Source organism: Opisthocomus hoazin, chromosome 6 (genome assembly GCF_030867145.1).
Source record: "Opisthocomus hoazin isolate bOpiHoa1 chromosome 6, bOpiHoa1.hap1, whole genome shotgun sequence".
Taxonomy (NCBI): Eukaryota; Metazoa; Chordata; class Aves; order Opisthocomiformes; family Opisthocomidae; genus Opisthocomus; species Opisthocomus hoazin.
Window position 1 is genome coordinate 77,352,289 of NC_134419.1, and position 20,281 is coordinate 77,372,569.

The 20,281-nt window shown below is 46.5% G+C and overlaps 1 protein-coding gene across 1 annotated transcript in view; it reads right to left on the minus strand.

Moving 5' to 3' along the window:
- ADAM12 (ADAM metallopeptidase domain 12) overlaps window positions 1-20,039 on the minus strand; it is a 191,560-nt gene extending 171,521 nt beyond the window's left edge. The window contains exons 1-2 of the mRNA XM_075423915.1: window positions 19,799-20,039; window positions 291-424 (exon numbers count right to left, since the gene is read on the minus strand). Of these exons, the coding sequence (XP_075280030.1) occupies window positions 291-424; window positions 19,799-19,919 (255 nt within the window). The 5' untranslated portion in view covers window positions 19,920-20,039. The remainder of the gene's footprint in view (window positions 1-290; window positions 425-19,798) is intronic.
- Between the last annotated feature and the right edge of the window lie 242 nt (window positions 20,040-20,281).

Here is a 20,281-nt window from a genome sequence, read left to right on the forward strand (position 1 = left end):
GAACCAGATGAGCTTTAAGGCCCCTTCCAACCCAAAGCATTCTATGATTCTATGATTCTACTTCTGCCATCACAAATAAGAATACCGCTTTACAAAGTATTCATTTCCACCAAAGACCATATGCATTTTCATAAATCAGGTAAGTAACAATTTTAGACAGCAGACTCTCTACAAAGATACAAAAAATATGCTTATAACAGATAAGATTAAAAAAGTGCATTTACTTTCCCCTAAAGCCTTCCAATTTTTATACACCTTAGAATAAAATAATAGGAAAAATGAAGACTAACCTTTGAATAAATGCTATTTACTGGTCTCCACTGTTCTCCATTCAAAAGGAAAGGAACTGTTATCTCATAATCTTTTGGCTGGTCCTTTGGCATCTGCTGTCTCGAGGGCTCCAATGTGTCATCCACATTCTCACCTAGGACAGGGAGAAGCACTTCGTGTGAGTCGGGAATGGCACCTGGCAACATCAACCTTGTTATTTAAAGGACCTGGCAGCATATTTGGAAAGGAAATAATTCCGGAAAAGAATTCAACGTTAAAACATTGCAGGGGTCATACTGTCAGTATGGAAACCTACACAAATTTCTACGAGCGCTGGGCTCCTGGGAGAGAAGTGTTGCGGTGATTTCCACTGCGGATTAGATGGTGCAGCTCTGTAGCAGCAGAAAACAAAGACTGCACACAAGGAGTAGAGACACCAGGATGCAAAGATGAGGAGCTGGGATGCAAGACTTAAATACAAATATTTGGAGAGGCATTGACACCACTGTTCAAAGAGTTACATTAATAATCATAATAGAGTTTGGACTTGGGTTTTTTTCCATTGAAGAAGATAGCAAGGCGGAACTCGGTAGGCGGCTGTCTTTTCAGTGCCATCATAAAGAGAGCAAGCAAGCTGCAGGGATTTAAAATGAGATAAGATTTTATCAGAATTAATTTTTTATAATTAAGGTAAGAAATTAGCTTTGATCTTTCCACTTCCCAATCCCTCTTCTCCCCATCCCTCTTCCCAGACGCAGTCGCACTGGATCAGATTCAAATCTGTGGTGGTAGGAGGGGGAACAAGGGCCCCTGGGGGGGTATCTGGAGCCCTACCCTCCCTCGGGAGAACAAACTCTGCAGGACATAGGCTCCCTACGGGCAGGCAGTGATCCCAGATTTTCCCTTACGTCCTTCCCATTTCTGCGGTGGGCTCAGCTGGTCCTCACACTTTGCGACCTGGAGTCACAGCATAGATGTAACAACCCAGTTCGGGGTTCCTGAAAGCTCCAGGCTTATCACACACAGGAGATTTACCAGGATTAATCCTCAGTACTTTATTATCTGCCAAACATTTCTTAACACACCATCTTAGTCCGCTAAACATGGAAATGTGCAGTCGTAACCAGTTTAACAAGTCTGAACTGTGTACAACAAACGACTGAGTATTTACTCAGCAGCCTCAGCATTTCCACGTGAACATCCAAGGAGGTCACGAAGTACCGAGAACCCCGCTGCTTCAAGGATGCACATCTTCTTTAGCGGGAATAAAAAAGTCTGGAAGAGAATATAAACTCTCACTGAAGTAACGCTCTACTTCTACACTGTCAGATGATTTCAATTCACACTACAATGTCAAAAAGCTATTTGCATGCAACATTTACCAAGTTTTTTTCCTCTCACTAAACATACTAATGGTATTGTGCCTGTCAAACCAGAGTTCCAAAAAACAGTAGCACAATACAAGTCCTGGAAATGGTATTGAGAATAAATCTTAAAGAGGAGATAGGGATAGCTTCCAGGTGCCCTGGGACACTCAAAATGCTGGTGGGGTTTGCCACACTCTTGACCTACCAACACATTGAGCCCACTGGTGCACTTGGACCCCCCGAGGATGCTCAAGAAACATGTCCAACCTCTGTTAAGATGGAGAAAGGCCAGCGTTACCTGTCTTCCTCCTTCCCCTCCCTGGCTTTGTGCTAGGAGGTGCAGAGGGCAAGCGATGGGGCAGCGTTTTAGCAGCTCAACCATGGCTCAGGGCTGAACCAGTTTATGGGAGTGAGAGGAGAGCTGTAGGGTCAGACCTGCCCACACACCCCAGTGCTTGGTACTGCCAGCCCAACAACATGCCCTGCCCTCTTGGGTCACCTAACACTCTTCTGAGGATCAAGAGCCAGGATTTGAGCAGAATGACTCCAGTTAATTCACTGTTAGAATTAGCTTAAAAACATCTATGCAGTCGTTACAGTGAAGCCAACATGAGAAGAAGCTCAGTATTTTCCACCATGCTCTTAAAAATGTGACACTTTAGCTAAAAAACCAAAAAAAGAGAAAAAGATAAAGTATATTGGGGAAAAGAAGGTTGCTTGTTATATGGGTGCTCCTGCAGAGAAAGGGTCTGCACCCCACCCTCAGCGCAGCCCAAGGCCAAGTGGCCGGGGTCTGGGAGGACGCAGTGTCAGCCCGGGGAAGAGATGCTCCAAACCCTGCACACGATGGGGTTCACCTCCATGGAGGCGTATGAGATGCCACCTCCTCTGCCTAGAAGGGTCTAGACAGAACCTCACCACTCTTTATTATGATTATCAGGCATGAAGATCCCTGCACAGAACAGAAATTTATGAAGCATATCTCAGAGAAATGAGACAAGTTTGTCTCTAGCCCTGAGTTTTTTTCTTGGCTCACTAGAACAGTCTCAACTATATGAACTAAATGACTCAGGCCCTTCTATTATTTCGTAGGCTTTGCATTCTGAAAGTTTCAGGAGATCTAAACTTTAAGAAACCCTATCAGCATACTTTTCCTTCCACAGATGCTTTGTCTGCACCGCTTCCATGGAGTCTTACACCATGGAGCTGCAGCTAGACATCACGAAGCATCAAAGGCTTTCTGGTATTCCTACGCGTGCAAGTTGCCTTTCTTATCAACACTGCAAAGCATTAAAATTACCTGAAACAGAAGAAAAAAGGGACAGGGAGGGATCAGCACTTGCGCACAGATGTGTTATTCCCTCATTACATGGCATGGTCCAACCGCTATAAAAATATCACGGGAAAAGGGAACAACATCTATCCAAAGTGCGGTTCAATTTTGCCACTCCTATTTCTATTCCATCACGACATAGTGATGCTTGCGGTGCACAACAAAGTAAGGTTACAACGAGCAAATTTAATCTTACACACATGCTTATTTATCTGCACACTGAAAATGCATATTGTGCAGAAGTGTTGATAGTCCGGAGACAGACATCAAGACAGGTTTATAGGCAGCAGTTCTGTCTTTACTGGAAAAGATAATTTGTTTGGGGGAAACAAAACAGACAAGCTTTAGGGTTTTCAAATCTTCTGAAGCCATGGCATTTATAAAACACCAGATCAATTTCCATCTAGTTGCTTTCCTTCAGCCAAATATTTTGCTGCTTATCTGAATGTTTTTATTTAAATTATTGGGTGTGATAAAAATCCCAGCTTCCCGCAGAAGGCAGAGAAAGCACTGCAGCCTAGTCACAGGGCCTCATTCTGAACAGCACTTGGGTTTAGCCTGGAGAAGAGGAGGCTGAGGGGGGACCTTCTTGCTCTCTACAACTACCTGAAAGCAGATTGTAGTGAGGCGGAGGGTTGGTCTCTTCTCCAAGGTAACTAGTGATAGGCGGAGAGGCAATGGCCTCAAGCTGTGTCGGGGAGGTTTAGATTGGATATTAGGAAAAATTTCTTTACTGAAAGAGTTGTGAAGCATTGGACCAGGCTACCCAGGGCAGTGGTGGAGTCCCCATCCCTGGGGGTATTCAAAAAGTCTGTGGATGTGGCACTTCGGGACATGGTTTAGCAGGCACGAATGGTTGGATTTGATGATCTTAGAGGTCTTTTCCAACCTATGATTCTATGATTCTGTGATTCTATGCTTAACATTGTGCACTTGTTTAACTCCCAGCTGTCCTCAGTGGGATATATGCACATTACAGCTTCTTTTGCAAACCACATAACAATGTTTTTCTGATTTAAGGTTGTTATATTTACATACTATGTATATTTCTGAAAGACTACTACATGAAGCAATCTGCATAACTGACAGGTAAACTCTAGATCAGTCTTTAATTATAAAAGTAAGGGAAAGATAAAAAGGTAAATCCTTAAAATAGGATTCTGCAGCCTGATTGCAAAGCTTCAAAGAACACATTGCAGAAAATAAGGGATCACAGCCAACGAAGAGTGACCCACAGACATCCATTTGAGATGGGAAAGATGACAGTACCTAAAAGGCCACTGAGCCCGACCAAACAATGGGACACAGACATAAGAGACACAGGTACAGGAAGACTCTAAGTCAGGAAAAAAAAAAACAAACATAAAAACCATAAGAGAGTCAGGCAAAAAAAAACATAGGCATAGAAACTGGAGTTGAAGTGTGCAGGAAACTGAAAAAATGGGACAAGCAGATGTGCAGCCCCAGAGCAGCCTTGAGTCCGAGCAGCGGTGTGGGCTTCTGGGTAGGTACCAGGGTGGGATGGCTGCTGGCAACCTCGGAGAGCCTTCGGCACGCATGGCCCTCGCCTCAGACAATGCTGGAAACGCCAAGGAATTTACCCCAGTGAGGGATACTTCACTCCATCTCTTGCACAATGGCTGAGCAAAACACAGTCCCAGTTTTGGGAGTTCTGTTGGTTTTGGGCCACCCATCTCCGAGTGCAAGCCCAGCTCTCCCAAAGAGCAGCCGAAGGGCACCAGGAGAGAAGCATGATGGGACAGGACTGGACATCTGCGATAATGAAGCCTTTCCATCACCTTGATGACACCCTGCGAGCTCCCAGTGCTGTAGTCCTTCATGCGCGTGGACACGCTGGTATTTCCTCTCTGCCATTCTTCACCTCTTTTACCCATTTTCATTACGATTTCTTTGAAGCTGAAACCATTCGAGTTGTTTGCATTACATTAATAATGAGGCCTCTTCTCTATGGGGACTCTCCATATTACAGCAATATAAATAGTGTAGTAATTGAAATCAGAGAATTTAAATTTTGGTAACGTGTCATGAGAGGGGAAGAAAATCAGGCCATCTGTATTACCAGAAAGTTTTATTAGACCCAGGTTTCCTATCTTTTGTGTCACATGCACCTACTTACTCACCTACTTATTTTCCATTTCAGTGAAATTCTGTCTTCCTGACGCAAGCTCCTCTCCTACTTTTTCCCAGGAAAATCTTCACAGCCGTGTCTATCTGTTTTCTATTTTCAGCCTGCACTGAAGGTAACGCTTTTGATCCACGAGCAGCCCACAAGCTGATGTAGAGCCCTTTATTCTTTTTTTTTCCAGTAATATAAAAGATACTTTGTACAAATAGCGAGATGAGTAGATGTTATCTGTCAGTGACTTTTGTGTGGCTTAAATATTTTTCATCTGCCATGTACTTCTACAAGTTTTCTTCTTTGCACAGTATCATACAAGGACTTGTTGGCAAAGAAGTTAAGAACAGTTTTCATCTTTTTGCTTTGTATTTCAGTTCCTCCCAGCTCTGTGCAAAATAAACTCCAAGCATGCAACGTGACACCTTTGTTTAACGGCTGCTGCCTCCCGAAGAAGCCCAGACACACTTCAGATTTGCATTTACTTAAAATTAATAAGCTTCTAGTCAGGCAGCGCAATGTGTTTGTCCTTATGATAAACCAGGTGAATGCTCTCAGTGCTGGGTGGGTCTGGATAAAATGGGCTGAAAGAGAAAGAAAAAAAGACAATGTCCCCCCAGCTGCACACCCCTGCAGTCCTTCTAGGCTGGTTTTGCTCCCCGCTCCCGTGGCACGGCACAGGAGAGAGGAGTCAGACCCGTGGTGGTTTATAACTGCCATCCATCTGTTAATGTACAGATTTACAATAAAGCCGACGTATGATGCTGTGCCTCCTTCCCGTTGTGGACGTGCACGTTCTGGGAGTCCCATCCGCACGTGTTGGTCGACACACGTTAACACAAGTTAACTGCTGCCAAGAAAGCCAATGGGATCCTGGGGTGCATCAAGAAGAGTGTGGCCAGCAGGACGAGGAAGGTTCTCCTTCCCCTCTACACTGCCCTGGTGAGGCCCCATCTGGAGTACTCTGTCCAGTTCTGGGCTCCCCAGTTCAAGAAAGACGAGGAGCTACTGGAGAGAGTCCAGCGGAGGGCTACGAGGATGATGAGGGGACTGGAACATCTCCCCTACGAGGAGAGGTTGAGGGAGCTGGGCTTGCTTAGGCTGGAGAAGAGAAGGCTGCGAGAGGACCTTATAAATGCTTACAAATATCTGCAGGGTGGGTGTCAGGAGGATGGGGCCAAGCTCTTTTCAGTGGTGCCCAGCGACAGGACAAGGGGCAACGGGCACAAACTGAGGCACAGGAAGTTCTGTCTGAACATGAGGAAGAACTTCTTCCCTCTGAGGGTGACGGAGCCCTGGCCCAGGCTGCCCAGGGAGGTTGTGGAGTCTCCTTCTCTGGAGATATTCCAGACCCGCCTGGACAAGGTCCTGTGCAGCTTGCTGTAGGTGACCCTGCTTTGGCAGGAGGGTTGGACTAGATGACCCACAGAGGTCCCTTCCAACCCCTACTATTCTGTGATTCTGTGATTCTGTAATTCCATTGGAGCCTCGAGGCACCCAAGGGCTCCCACAGCCCCAGCAGCCCACTGCAGCCCAGTCCTGCACCAATGGCCTCAGCCCCAGTGATGCTGTGGGGTGCCCATCTCCAGCCCCTCATCTCCAGCACCCTGCACCCAAACACCCTTCATGCCACCCACCACAGTTACTGCTGAGTTATGAAAAAAACAGAAGCGGGGGAATAAAAAAAGCCTAAACTAAATTAAATTATATTATCCTTGTATTACCTTTCATATTACAAACGGGCTCAGAGTGGTAAGTCAATGCCTATCTACTTTTTCCTCTGCAACAAAACACCAATGCGCCAGAATAATCTTAGCATAGAAAAGAATAATAGAACAGAGTAATCTTTCCGCAAACCAAAACCAGCTAACAGCACTGCTCTGCATCTCAGGGCTTTGGCAGTGCCATGGCAGACAGAAAGAGCATACTTTATCCATTCCCCTCCTCGTTTTCTTCAGCTGCCTCAGCTTAGCTCACAGTCAGGGGGATCCATGATCTGGACGGATCATTTCTGCCAATAGAGGAAGGGCTAGATACAGGGCTGCATCCAGCACTCCCTGGACCGCTGGCAATTAGTTTTGCGGCAGGGTGCCGAGGCATCCCCACAGGCTCTGCTGCCAGACGGCTTCCCCTATAGCCCGGGATACCTTGGGTCCTCTCTGTGCCACCAGCCCCATTGAGCTGGGCAGAAACCCCAACAGAGCCACCACTGCCGGCTGGGACACCCAGCAGGTGGGATAGAGCTTTATCCCCCTCCATCTTTTGCTTTTCTCTCATGTCTTATTTGGGACAATTCTTTCATTACCTCCAGACTCAGAATCGAACATTTTAATCCAAAATTACTAAGCTTACACACTGAGAGAGGAAGACCAAGCATTCGCCCTTCAAGATGTGGGTGAACTTAGAATATTTAAGAAGGGGGTGAAACAAGGTAAGGAGTAGAGACTACCCACCAAGCACATCGCTAACCAACCAGGTAAAGCAAGGTTTCTACCAAGGTTTAGTAAGAAAATGTGTTAGGATCAGTCTTAGTATTTCTATCAGTAACCCTTACTCTATGTGCACAAGCGTCCTCCTGAAGTCCAGTGCTCCAAGTTAGGAGATGGTGTCTGCACAGAGAAGGACAGCAAGAGTACAAGAGAATCCAACAACTGGCAGGCTGGAGCAAAGGGTTGACACCACGTAGTACAGAATGGAGGGTCGTACCCTTAGGGACTAGTAAGTTTTCTGTTCTAAGTGGTAATCTTCAAAGGCAAATGACACCAGAAAAACCCATACATGCTATTCAGTATACCTTCGATGTCAAACGAAGCAAAAGACAACCCTGGAACGACACACCAGAAGAGGTGTTTCCAGTGAGCAGCAAATACTGAAGTTATTCCAGAGAGTTAGCGATAGAAGCACATCTGGAATACTGCAGGCATTTCTCTTCACCTGCATTCACGAAAGATTAATTCAGCCTGGAGCTGGTGGATTGGAAAGGCTGCCAGGGCGAGCAAGGAAGTGGAAAGACTGAATTACAAGAAGGGAAATAAAATAATTATTTTGCATAATCTAGAAAACCAAAGATGACAGGACCCCTGATTGTCCTTTAGCTTTATATACCTCTCGGTATTAATCTTGCTAGTATTGATATATTTATAGATGGCAAGAGTACAAAATGGCTATACATAAAGTTAGATAGGATTGCAATACAGAACTTCTGAGCTTTGCTCTTTCAAAAAGCATCACATCCAGCTCTTGTGCATCAAGGAAAAAAAACATTAAAAACCCGCTTGCTTTAAATGGAAATTGTTAACATTAGGACTCAGACTATATCATGCCAAAACAAGAAGTGCCAACTATCCAACTATCTGGCCAAGGAGTGGGGATGTGTGCTTCCAGTCCTTTATTTCACTCCATCTTCCAGCAAAAGCCAAAACATTACCCAAGCTAAATATTATCCAGGCACAGATCTTGCTGAAACCGCCTTCTAGAATGGGACCCATTGTTTGATTTGGAAAAGTGATGAATTGTCACTTATTAACATAACAAAAATGCAAATGATACTAATATCTGATAATAACTATGAAAATGGTGCAAAATAAACCAGTACAACATTTCCGGTACCTAGACCTGGATGAAGAGTTAGAGTGCACCCTCAGCAAGTTTGCTGATGACACCAAACTGGGAGGAGTGGTAGATACACCAGAAGGCTGTGCTGCCATTCAGTGAGACCTGGACAGGCTGGAGAGTTGGGCAGAGAGGAACCTGATGAGGTTCAACAAGGTCAAGGGCAGAGTCCTGCACCTGGGAAGGAACAACCCAATGCACCAGTACAGGCTGGGGCTGACCTGCTGGAGAGCAGCTCTGCAGAGAGGGACCTGGGACTGCTGGTGGACGACAGGTTAACCATGAGCCAGCAGTGTGCCCTGGCTGCCAAGAAGGCCAGTGGGATCCTGGGATGCATCAAGAAGAGTGTGGCCAGCAGGTCGAGGGAGGTTCTCCTTCCCTTCTACTCTGCCCTAGTAAGGACCCATCTGGAGTACTCTGTCCAGTTCTGGGCTCCCCAGTTCAAGAAAGACGAGGAGCTACTGGAGAGAGTCCAGTGGAGGGCTATGAGGATGAGGGGACTGGAGCATCTCTCCTATGAGGAGAGGCTGAGGGAGCTGGGCTTGTTCAGCCTGGAGAAGAGAAGGCTGAGACGGGACCTAATATATGCTTACAAATATCTCAAGGGTGGGTGTCAGGAGGATGGGGCCAAACTCTTTTCGGTGGTGCCCAGCGACAGGACAAGGGGCAACGGGCACAAACTGAAGCAGAGGAAGCTCCAGCTGAACATGAGGAAGAACTTCTTCCCTCTGAGGGTGACGGAGCCCTGGAACAGGCTGCCCAGGGAGGTTGTGGAGTCTCCTTCTCTGGAGATATTCCAGCCCCGCCTGGACGAGGTGCTGTGCAGCCTGCTCTGGGTGACCCTGCTTCGGCAGGGGGTTGGACTGGGTGACCCACAGTGGTCCCTGCCAACCCCGACCATTCTGTGATTCTGTGAAGGAGAACCAAGTAACTTGCACAAGGTCAAATAAGCACTAGCTTGCTTGAAAGTCAGCTGTCCACCCGTCAAATTTTACAGTAACCACCAGCTGAAAACACAGACATTCCCTCAAAAGAAAGGACAAAAATCAGAAACCCCACCACACTGACAAGGTACTTGCCATTATCCCACTAACAGCACTTACACAGCATTCCAAAAGACAGCACATAACGTGCCAGGCTCTGCCCTCCTCTGTATGTAAGCATAAAAGTCCGGGCAAGATCTGACTGGGCATAAAATAAAAATTGTATCTCTTGCAGTAAAGTTTTTATTAGTCCAAAATCATAAATTATTTTTCCAACTAACCTTTGCATGTCTAAGCAGTACATTGATTCTTTCTAAAAAATCTAGTAAAATCAGTCCTTTCACGGCCTGCCTGGAAAATAATTATTTAAAAAAAAAAAAAAAAAAGTCAAGCCACTGAACTAAACACAAAGTTTTACTTGTTTGCTTACTCCTCCCCGCATTCCCAAACTGAAGACCTCAGGCATTTAAGCACAAATAACTTTTGGAAAGCAACTAATTCCATGGATCTTCTTGGGCTTGAATCTTGTCTTTTCCTTCACATTACAAAATTACTACTCATGTACAAAATTTTTAAAACATCAAAAGTCCCCAAAGGTCTTTGATGAGCCTGAGGACAGGTAGCAGCAAGACGACTCCACGCATTTCTGAATCTAATTTTCTGTTCTTTCTTCTTTTGATAGAAAAAGATCCTCTCTCCAGCTTGATGGGTCTGTCATCTTCGAACCGATCTGTCTGACTTTGCAGCACGCCCACTTGATCCTTCGCACTAAGGAGCTTCACGAGCACTGACTGCTCGGATGAGAAATAGGAGTTTGAGACCCACTGATCCCCTTTAACTAAACAGCATTAAAAGCATGCTTTTTAATATTTCAGTTTTATAATTCTAAGAACTCTCTCCTGTCATCACTTGTTCTTGCATGAGTTATTCCCTTCCTAAATCTAATTCTGCTGATGAAATCATCTGCGACAGGAAACAGCCCTCCCACCCTCCCCCCACAAAATCCCATAAACTCCATGGAAAAAGTCATGTGTTCAACATTTTCATATGGACATGGGAGTGAAAGCTTAAATTTGAAGGTACCTTGCTGTTCTTCTCCACCAAAGGCTCTGCGGTCACTGTCACTGCGTGACCAGCTGAACAAACTAATAACACATTTTCAGGCAAAAAATAGAGAGTGAGGGGAAAAAGAGAAAATGTTCGTTGTGGAACATACCCCCTATGCAGTTGGATCATCTTAATCTTCAAGCTTCTGTAATACAACTGTTGGAAGGCTCTCAGTCTGCGCACAATAAAGTGCTTTATTCAGGGAACCATATGACTCCATCAGTCATTCAAGCACATGTTTGGCACAGATTGAAAGTGAAAAGCATAGCGAAGTCAAATATTTCAAAACTGAACTTGTCTTTCTAACACACATGGTTTATATATTGGTGTAATATCTATATAACTTTTCAGTTCTCATATACGGTAATGTCATGGCTGAAGTACAAAACGATGTCTGCTGCACTAGGCAGCATCGCACTTCTTGGGGGTTAGCAGATGCCAAAAAGCCATTTACTAGAAAATTAGAAGGCAACTATCACACTTGACAGGTCCTCAAGAAAACTGTAAAAATAGCTTTTGTTCACACTAATTCTTGAATATCTATTTCTCAAATCAGGATGCTATGCCATTCTTTGCTAGAGAGCTGCACTGTAACAAGTCCAGGACAGCCAGTTCCTTCCTCATCATGTGCCCGAGATCTGTCTCCTCTGTTTGCAGATGGAATACTGCTCACACAGAGTTACTCCTGCTGATGCAAATGCGATTAGAGCAATCTTGGGAGAGCACAGTGTGATTAAAGCGTAAGTAATGCGAGAAGGATTTGGGCTCTCATTATACAAAATACATATTGAAATGCGCTCAAGGAAAGAAGCCAGTATATCTCAATATCCTCCCTGTTCTCCAGAACAAAATGTGACAAGTGGAGGTTTGAGAACAACATTTGCCATTGACTGCAGGAGGGGGCAGGGAGGCTGCAGAACGTTTCGAACACTGGAAACCAAGCTTTATTGCCGTGTATAGAATATATACATACACTATATTTGGGGACCAGCTGTCCAGCCTCATTTGTGATGTTATGCTTGACTAAAGAATTACTATTCGGGACCAGTCCAAAGGCAGAGCTGTCTTTTTTCCCAGAATAGAACATTTCAAAATACAAGAGGAATAAATTGAACCGGAGGGCATTTCAGCACACCGGGTGATGGGTATGTATCGAGAGGTTCCCCCCGTGGAAGAGCTCAGTGCTTGGAGTTCACAGCAGAGGGCAAGTTGTAAATGCAAGATCCAAACCCAAAGTAGCTTTGAAAAGTAACTGGCATAACAGCTTCAGAGAACTTCTGTCCTCTTGCTGCAAATCCTGTTTGAAGCTTGCTTCTTTTCTGAGTCCTGATGCACACCATATCAATTGGCCCAGTCATTCTTTCTCACAAAAACAAGCAGGACAGGAGGAATAACAGGTGAAAAATATTGAGGGGTCCACACTGCCTTTCCCACAGGTATTTCCAGGATGCCATAGCGAAGGACGTCCCAGCTTAACTCAGCATCACCCCCATATCATCCCAGCATAGGCACTACTGGGGCACATCTGCTTCTTGCTAAACTGCTGCTCCTTCCCCGCAGGATCCCAGCCCCAGAGATTCTCATTTTGATTATAAACTCAGCCTCACACCCTTCAGCATGAGCGAGGCAGCACCTAACAAAAACACCTACTTGAGTAGAGAAATAATAACCTGTGCTTTACAAGCACAGGCACAACTAATCCATAGAGCTCTAATGTCACAGAGAAAAGTATTGAATATATTCACTTTCCAGCAATGAGTCCATATAATTACACGAAAATCCAGGTCCAGCGTTCCTCTCCAGCTCGTCCCCTCCAAACCCTCAAGAAAGGCTACTTTCCAATGAATAAAGTTCAAAATTACTCCCCAAGACACAATTTCCTGTCAGCCTTTTAAAAGGTACACTACAATCCTTTTCTCCAATGATTTACTGGCCTCCCCCACTGAGCACAAGGAATCCTTAGCCTAGCTGTATGGAGGGATGTTCCTTCCCATACAGAACCACCAGTGAAAAAAACCCACTGAGTGGGAGTCTGAGTTGCGTTCGTCACATGCACACAAATCATTCATTCCGATGTTCTCTGGGAAAGCACACTGAAAACACAGCAAATCCAGCTGAAGCAAATTTCAGTATTAATTTAGGTAAACGTGCATGGGAAATGATTTGTAGTTCTTTCCCAAGCCTAGCAAACGAGCTACTGGGCTGGGGAGTTAATATCCATCATGCGTTTTTGTTTGGATGGGGAATACCTGCTACTCACGTTACACAACACCAGAAAAAGAAAAATTAACTGCACCTGTACCAACATAAGCTGTCACTGAAGGCTATCTTCCTATTTTTTGAAACACGAATGAACAGAAAACTTTGAGTTACTTTATGCTGTCGAAGCCACCTACCCTGCTCAGGTTTGTGTGTGCCACCTTACAACAAATACCACCATAAGCACCGGATCGGTCCGTAACTCCTGCCTTTCACAGGCTTCTTCAGGAGATGAGCTACACGAGTAATGAACATATTAATTTTTATTGTTTCCTCAGGGCAGGCTATCTCCTTAGGTCACCAACACAGCTTTGCTCACCTAGCCTACACAGCCTCTGATCCTGTTAAGCAGATTTTTAAAGAAGAGTGCAGAACAACTTGTACAAAGGAGCCAGATCCATGGAGGTGAGGCAATTCATCCCAGCTGAGGATCAGACCCACAAGCAAGGAACATACATGACACAAAATAAATAGAGAAGCTCCTTCTTTCTGAAGCGTCAGGAGCTCTTCTGCCATGATCCTGTACTTTCCCCTCAGCCACAAGTGCTTAGCCAAAGTGTCTCCTCAGTGGGGTGTGTTTTCCCTTGCTTAAGAGGCAATAGATGAAGAAATAAATACTATTTCACTTGGGCTTACCTCATACTTTAATATCCATGTCAAAATGCAAGACTGGTTTTTAACCTGGACAGAGTTTTCTGACCTCCTATTAGAAAAGGAACGTGGATCGGAAGAGAGATGCTGTACCCTTCGCTACAAGCTGCAGAGGCCACATTTTATTCTCAGCTATAGCTCTTTCCCCACAGTGCTCTCGATGGCAGAAAAGGAACGCAATATAGGCTTAAATAATCTGCACTGAATAGTGCTCCTCACATCTTCTAACCGTCGAAGTAACAGAGAGTCTTCAGCACGCTGCCATCGCTGCATACAGACAGGGCTGCTGAATAAGGATATTGGTGATGCGCAGCTCAACGCATGGTCAGGCCCATATGCTCACCTTATTCGATGTAGCATTACAACATAGTCCAGATTTTTTATTTTTAATTTTTTTTTATGTGACTCTATCAAACCAAATCCCATAAACACTTGGATTCAGGGAAGTTTATACTTGAATATATTCTTTCCAGGGTAAGCAGTGACACATGAGGTTTATTTCTCTTGCTTGATCAGTTGTTTTCAGAATTAGAACACGTTCAATAGAAGCAAGAAAACAGCAAGCTTTCACCATTGTCAGAAGAAGGTTTTTCACTTAATGCACACGACATGTACTATTAGACTAAATTTACAGGGACTGACACAGTTCCTCTTAACAAATATGTCAGTAAACTAGTTAAAGATTCTCCTGTGCCAAATCCTGCATCCAGCTTTCTCTGCCTTGCTGTGTATCATCCAGCATGGTTAACAGGCCATGAAACATTTCACTTCTTGCCTTATTAGATCATGTATTTTGGACAGGAAAGAATGTGTTCAGCTAGTCAACAGCTTCATCATGTTGACCTTGTGAACGGGCATCCCTTGTCCCTAGTCTAACCAAATATTTCTCATCCTAGCTCCAAGTCATGGAAAGCAGCAACCTCATTCATATGAGGTGTAAAAAAATTAATGAAACATGCAGTGATTTAACAGAGGAGTCAGCATTTCTGATTAGATGATGCAGTTCAAGTCATTTTCTGAAGCACTGATGCCAACATCACACCCGATATCAGCATAGTCTCAAACTCTGACATGACACTAAAAAGAGAAAGGTCAACATCCTGGAACAGGGGTCTCCTAACAAACAATACCTTTTCACAGTTAGTGTGATCCTTTTATCAAAAAGATAAAAATTTGCTGCAATGGAAGCACTTTGTCAGCCAGAAACAAAACGGATTGTCCCTTGGGACCATGCTCTCCTATGAAGAATCAACTGCAACCCTCTAATGGACTTACTCAAGCCGTGGATTTTTAATTTAGTTTGTCTTAGATTTGCCCTGGAGCCTCAGTAGGGCCTAAGACAAACCACTGCAGGTGTGATTTAGGCCTTTAGGACTATAAAATTTTGGAGATGATGTCCTAGGAGTAATCTGAAAATCTCGTGGAAATGCAAGTACAATGTGCACGCAACACGAAGAGCAAAATCTGAGATGACGTGATGTAAAACATGAGAACTTGTAGAGGAAAAAAAGCCGTCAGAAAAAAGGGTGAAATAAAAAATTGCTCTGATATGAGTAGCACGAAGGGCCTGGCATCCTAAGCAGGACCAGATGCTGGTGTAGCACAGCCTGGCCATATATACATAACAGTATTTCTGACCTAATAGCAAAAATGTCACTTTGTACTTTAAAACAAACTCTCATAGCAAAAGCCAACAGAAAACCCAGCCCACCAGCCCTCGTGCACGCAGTCCCCCAGGGTCAGGTCCCTGGTCGGGTGGCTTGGCAGTGTCACCTGCAGAAGCTGGGCTGTTGATCCCCAAGGACACGCAGGTGCGGGCTGCTCCATCACCCGGCACTGGCCGCGTCCCATTGCCCGCCCCACAGACACTGCTTGCTGGTCGCCATCCGTGTGCTACGCCACAGCCCCGGAGCACGAACGGCAGCACCCAGAGGGATGTGCACAAATATGAATAAAACAAAGCCCAGCTGGACTCCTTGGATGGTTTGCATTGGCAATGTGAGACAACTACCTGAAAGGAGGCTGTAGTGCGGCGGGTGTTGGTCTCTCCTCCCAAGTAACCAGCGATAGGACGAGAGGCAATGGCCTCAAGTTGTGTCAGGGGAGGTTTAGGTCGGACATTAGGAAAAATTTCTTTACTGAAAGAGTGGTCAGGCGTTGGAGCAGGCTGTGGTGGTCACCATCCCTGGAGGTGTTCAAAAATTGTGCAGATATGGCACTTCAGGACATGGTTTAGCAGGCATGGTGGTGACGGGTTGATGGTTGGACTTGATAATCTTAGAGGTCTTTTCTCTATGCGTTAGAAACATAGGGACCCTCTACACTGCCCTAGTGAGGACCTATCTGGAGTACTCTGTCCAGTTCTGGGCTCCCCAGTTCAAGAAAGACGAGGAGCTACTGGAGAGAGTCCAGCGGAGGGCTATGAGGATGATGAGGGGACTGGAGCATCTCTCCTACGAGGAGAGGCTGAGGGAGCTGGGCTTGTTCAGCCTGAAAAAGAGAAGGCTGAGAGGGGACGTTATAAACGCTTACAAATACCTGCAGGGTGGGTGTCAGGAGGACGGGGCCAGACTCTTTCCAGTGGTGCCCAGCGACAGGACAAGGGCCAACGGGCACAAACTGAAGCAGAGGAAGCTCCAGCTGAACATGAGGAAGAACTTCTTCACTCTGAGGGTGACGGAGCCCTGGAACAGGCTGCCCAGGGAGGTTGTGGAGTCTCCTTCTCTGGCGATATTCCAGACCCACCTGGACAAGGTCCTGTGCAGCCTCCTGTAGGTGACCCTGCTTCAGCAGGAGGGTTGGACTGGGTGACCCACAGAGGTCCCTTCCAACCCCGACCATTCTGGGATTCTGTGAGTGATAAATCTGTCAGGATTAGGGTATGCGAGGTCTGAACAAGGCTAGTGGATGACCAGTAAGCCTTTACATGAATTCAGTTGTTTTAAAGACAGAATTTCATGATCAACAGCATCGGCAGCAGCTGACAGCCCAAGCGGAAGCAGCAGATAAACACAGCCCTGATCTGCTGCAGTCACTCACGCGCCGTTAGGAAAGTGCCACCAGGGCAGCTCTGCGCTGCAAGAAAGGCGAAAAGCCTCCCGAAACAGAGCCTGTCCACCATTAGTTCAAGGATGCTCTTGGTGGCTGGATGGCGACTTTTCCAAAAATCTCCAGGAAAGCAAGAGGCGAGAAGCCCAACAAAACACCAGCAAACAGCCCGGCAGCTCCCCAGCGAGCAGGAGAGTTAACAATGCGAACGTGATTGGAAGAGTGGGCATAGTATCCTCAGCTGGTGTATTTTGGCGTGGATCTACGGAGCCCCACGGACAGTGACAGCTCATGCCAGGCTACCTGCAGGGGACCTGATTGGGATAATCGTCAAACAAGGAGGTGATTATACACAGACCGTAAATATCTGGCACAAACGCTGGAAGAGTTTGAAAGACGGCAGTATCTCCAGGCGAGCTCTAATGCACAGAGTGCGTTGGAGGGATCGGGTTTAAAGCGAGAGGCAAGGAAAGATTTCCTTCTCTGTAATTTATCTCTGTTACAGCCAATGCAGTAGACCAACCTGACAGAAAAGTTGTTTTAATCGAAGGTAAAGAATTTTGGACTGCAATTTTAGGATTTTCATTTTTCTGCTGTTCTTCCAGCTAACACCCAATGTCCAAAAGAGATTTAAGAGTTTCCCCCAGACACACTAATTTGGAGTTTCCCTTTCTCCACCATCACTTCCACTGTCTGTCCTGCAGCGACAGGAAGGCCTTGACTCTGCAAGAAGCTGACACAGATGTAGACTTCAAGGCATTTGACTAAATCTAGAAGATTGGATCTTAACCTACTAGATATTATCCTCCACCAGGACAGAAAAGCTAATTTTGCTTTGTCGAGGCCGGTACTTCAGTTAGTTTTCCTTTTTGTCTATGAGGTCCTTCAGCCAGCAACCAAGAGCTAGCAATACCGAAAACCGGAAAAGGCAACTGTAAAACCATAAAAATTGGAAAGGAAACTCATACTAAAAGTGAGCGGCAAGGCTACTTTTAACTTTTCTAGCTCATAACCTGATAATTTCTGTTTAATATTAAGGGTTGTTACTTGGGCAGTTCCACACTATGCATGTCTCTTGCCTTTTAAAACAGCCACATTTCAAAACTGGTTTTTAAGGCATATTGTAACTTAAACTTCGGACTTCATCACTAAGCATCTATTTATGTAAAAATTAGGATGTCCTGGCAGCACCTCAAATCGATAGCACCAGGCCCAGTGCGCTTGCAGCAGTAAAGCCAGCTGAGGTAGAAGCCGTGGAGCTTCAGAACGCCTGGTGATGCTGCGTGCCAGCACAGCTAAGAGGACTTTTCGTCACCAGGCAGCTTCGCCGGGTCTACAAGCATGCGGCTGTAACTTTCAGCACCTCTGCAACCAAGAAAGCAGCACACGCTCCGGCAAAGCCAAAACTGTTCTCCACTCCCACAGGAAAAAAAGCAAAAGCAGAGGATGCTTGCGGAGCACAGCGGCTGCCGATGCGAAAGGGCAGGTTATAGACGTGTCGTGGAAAGAAGAGGAGTAGGAAAGATGTACCAAGGCGAAGCCAAAATCCAGCTGAGCTGCGAGGGTCAGCTCGCGCCGCTGTTGCTCAAGCTTAGACATCTGAAGATGGGCACCATGAAGATGAGCAGCTGACACAAACTTTACAGAGAGCTCAATTCACCAGGGCAAATGTAACCTTAGAGCTACAGATTGGCTCGTAGGGAATCCCAGAACACAGGTAACAGGATTTCCACCCCCACTTACCACTCCGCTCTCCCATCTGTATGCTAGATCTAAGTCGCCTACAGTTTTCACTCTTATTTTATCATAGTGACAACTACTTCGGGGTATGCTTGTTCCTTCATTTCTGTCATACGTGAATGCTTGCAGCATCTCACCTCAAACTTCCCAGGATGCGCAGTCACGTTTACCCTCTGTCCTAGTGCATCTCCAACACGTGGAGGGGCCTGGCCAGCCACAGTGGCTCCCACGCTCGGGGAAGGGGCACCCACTACCAGGGACCAAACCCACCCCCCCCCTTTGGCCAACGCGAAGGGAACAGCCGCAGGGGAGCTGGGGACCTATTTCTCCTCATCCACCTGAGAATTCCTGCAGCCTGTATCCCCAGTTTGCTGATCTGGTGTAAATCACAAATGTTGACGAAGAGAAATGCAGACCCCTCCCCCAGGCAAAGCAAAGCTTCACCTCCTGTCCATTCATTGACATAAATCCTAGGTGCTCAGTCAAACACAACTTGCTCTGCCTGTCCCAGGCTTTCGATGCATGATAAAGGATTTCATAGCGTGATAAAGGATGGCTATAGTATGATAAAGGATTTCATAGAATCCTAGAATGGTTTGGGTTGGAAGGGACCTTAAAGACCATCTGGTTCCAACCCCCCTGCCATGAGCAGGGACATGCATTTCTCCATCCTTCTCCTAGGCAGCCCAGAGCCAAAGCCCCAGTGAAAGTCACTGCGCGTAAGTCTGGAGACAAGCAAACTCTCACAAAGTTTAACGTTACAATCAAAAAAAAAAAAGACTCCAGACAAGAGTCTGTAGTAACGCAGCGGGACACACGCGCTCTTCAGCGCCGTTACACACGTTTAGACGAGAGGATCCCCCTCTCTCCCACAAAATATGCCTTGTCAGCTGCTGCTTAAGGAAGGGCAGAGGGCCCGGGCTCTCCGGCGGCTCCCGACCAAGCCCCAGCCCCGCCGCAGACAGGGACAAGCCGCTTTTCCGAGGCTGCTGCCCGCCTGTAACGCGCAGAGCCCAGCGCTGCCCGCACCTTCCCCGCCGACCCCGAGCCGCGCTCGCCCTGACCGAGCGCAGCGGCCGGAGAACTTTTGCCCGCCAAGAGCGCTTTTTGCCGTCAATATTTGGCTTTTTTCAAGCAATTCTTCCCGGCTGGAAAAAAGACTCCGACCTCCGACACCGGTCTCAGCCCCTACCCTCAGCCCCCGTTTGCAGGGGACCCCGCAACCCCCCCCCCCACACACACACCGGGGGTCCCCGGACTCCCACCCCCCCGGGGCAGCTGGCTCCCTTACCTTGAGCTCTGGGGGATGCTAGGCAGAGCCAGCCGAGGCTGAGCAGCAGCGGCAGGGAGAGCTGGGCTGGGGGGCGCGGAGGGGGGGAGCGCTGCCGCTCTGCCTGGAGACGCTTGGACATCTTCGCCGGGACTGAGACAAACTTTCATCAGCTGGGGCTGGAGAGCAGCACCATAATATACAGTTACAGAGAGGAGCGAGCTGGGACTCAGGATGTGAGAGATTTCCTGCATGCAGTTAACTCCAAAACCCCTCCTGCTCCTGCATGAGCTGCTGATGAGCTGGGCTCTGCTTTCCTGGGGGGGGGGGAAGGGGGGGAAAAAAAAAAAGCCTTGTGTGTTCTGTTTGGTTTTTTTTCCCCTTTTTAAAGAGGTTTGGGGCTGGGTTTTGGGTTGGTTTGTTTTTCGTTTTGGTTTTTTTTTTTTTGTATTTTTGGCAGGGAAGCTCCTGCTGACCGTTGCGCTGGAGGAGCAGCCTGTCCGC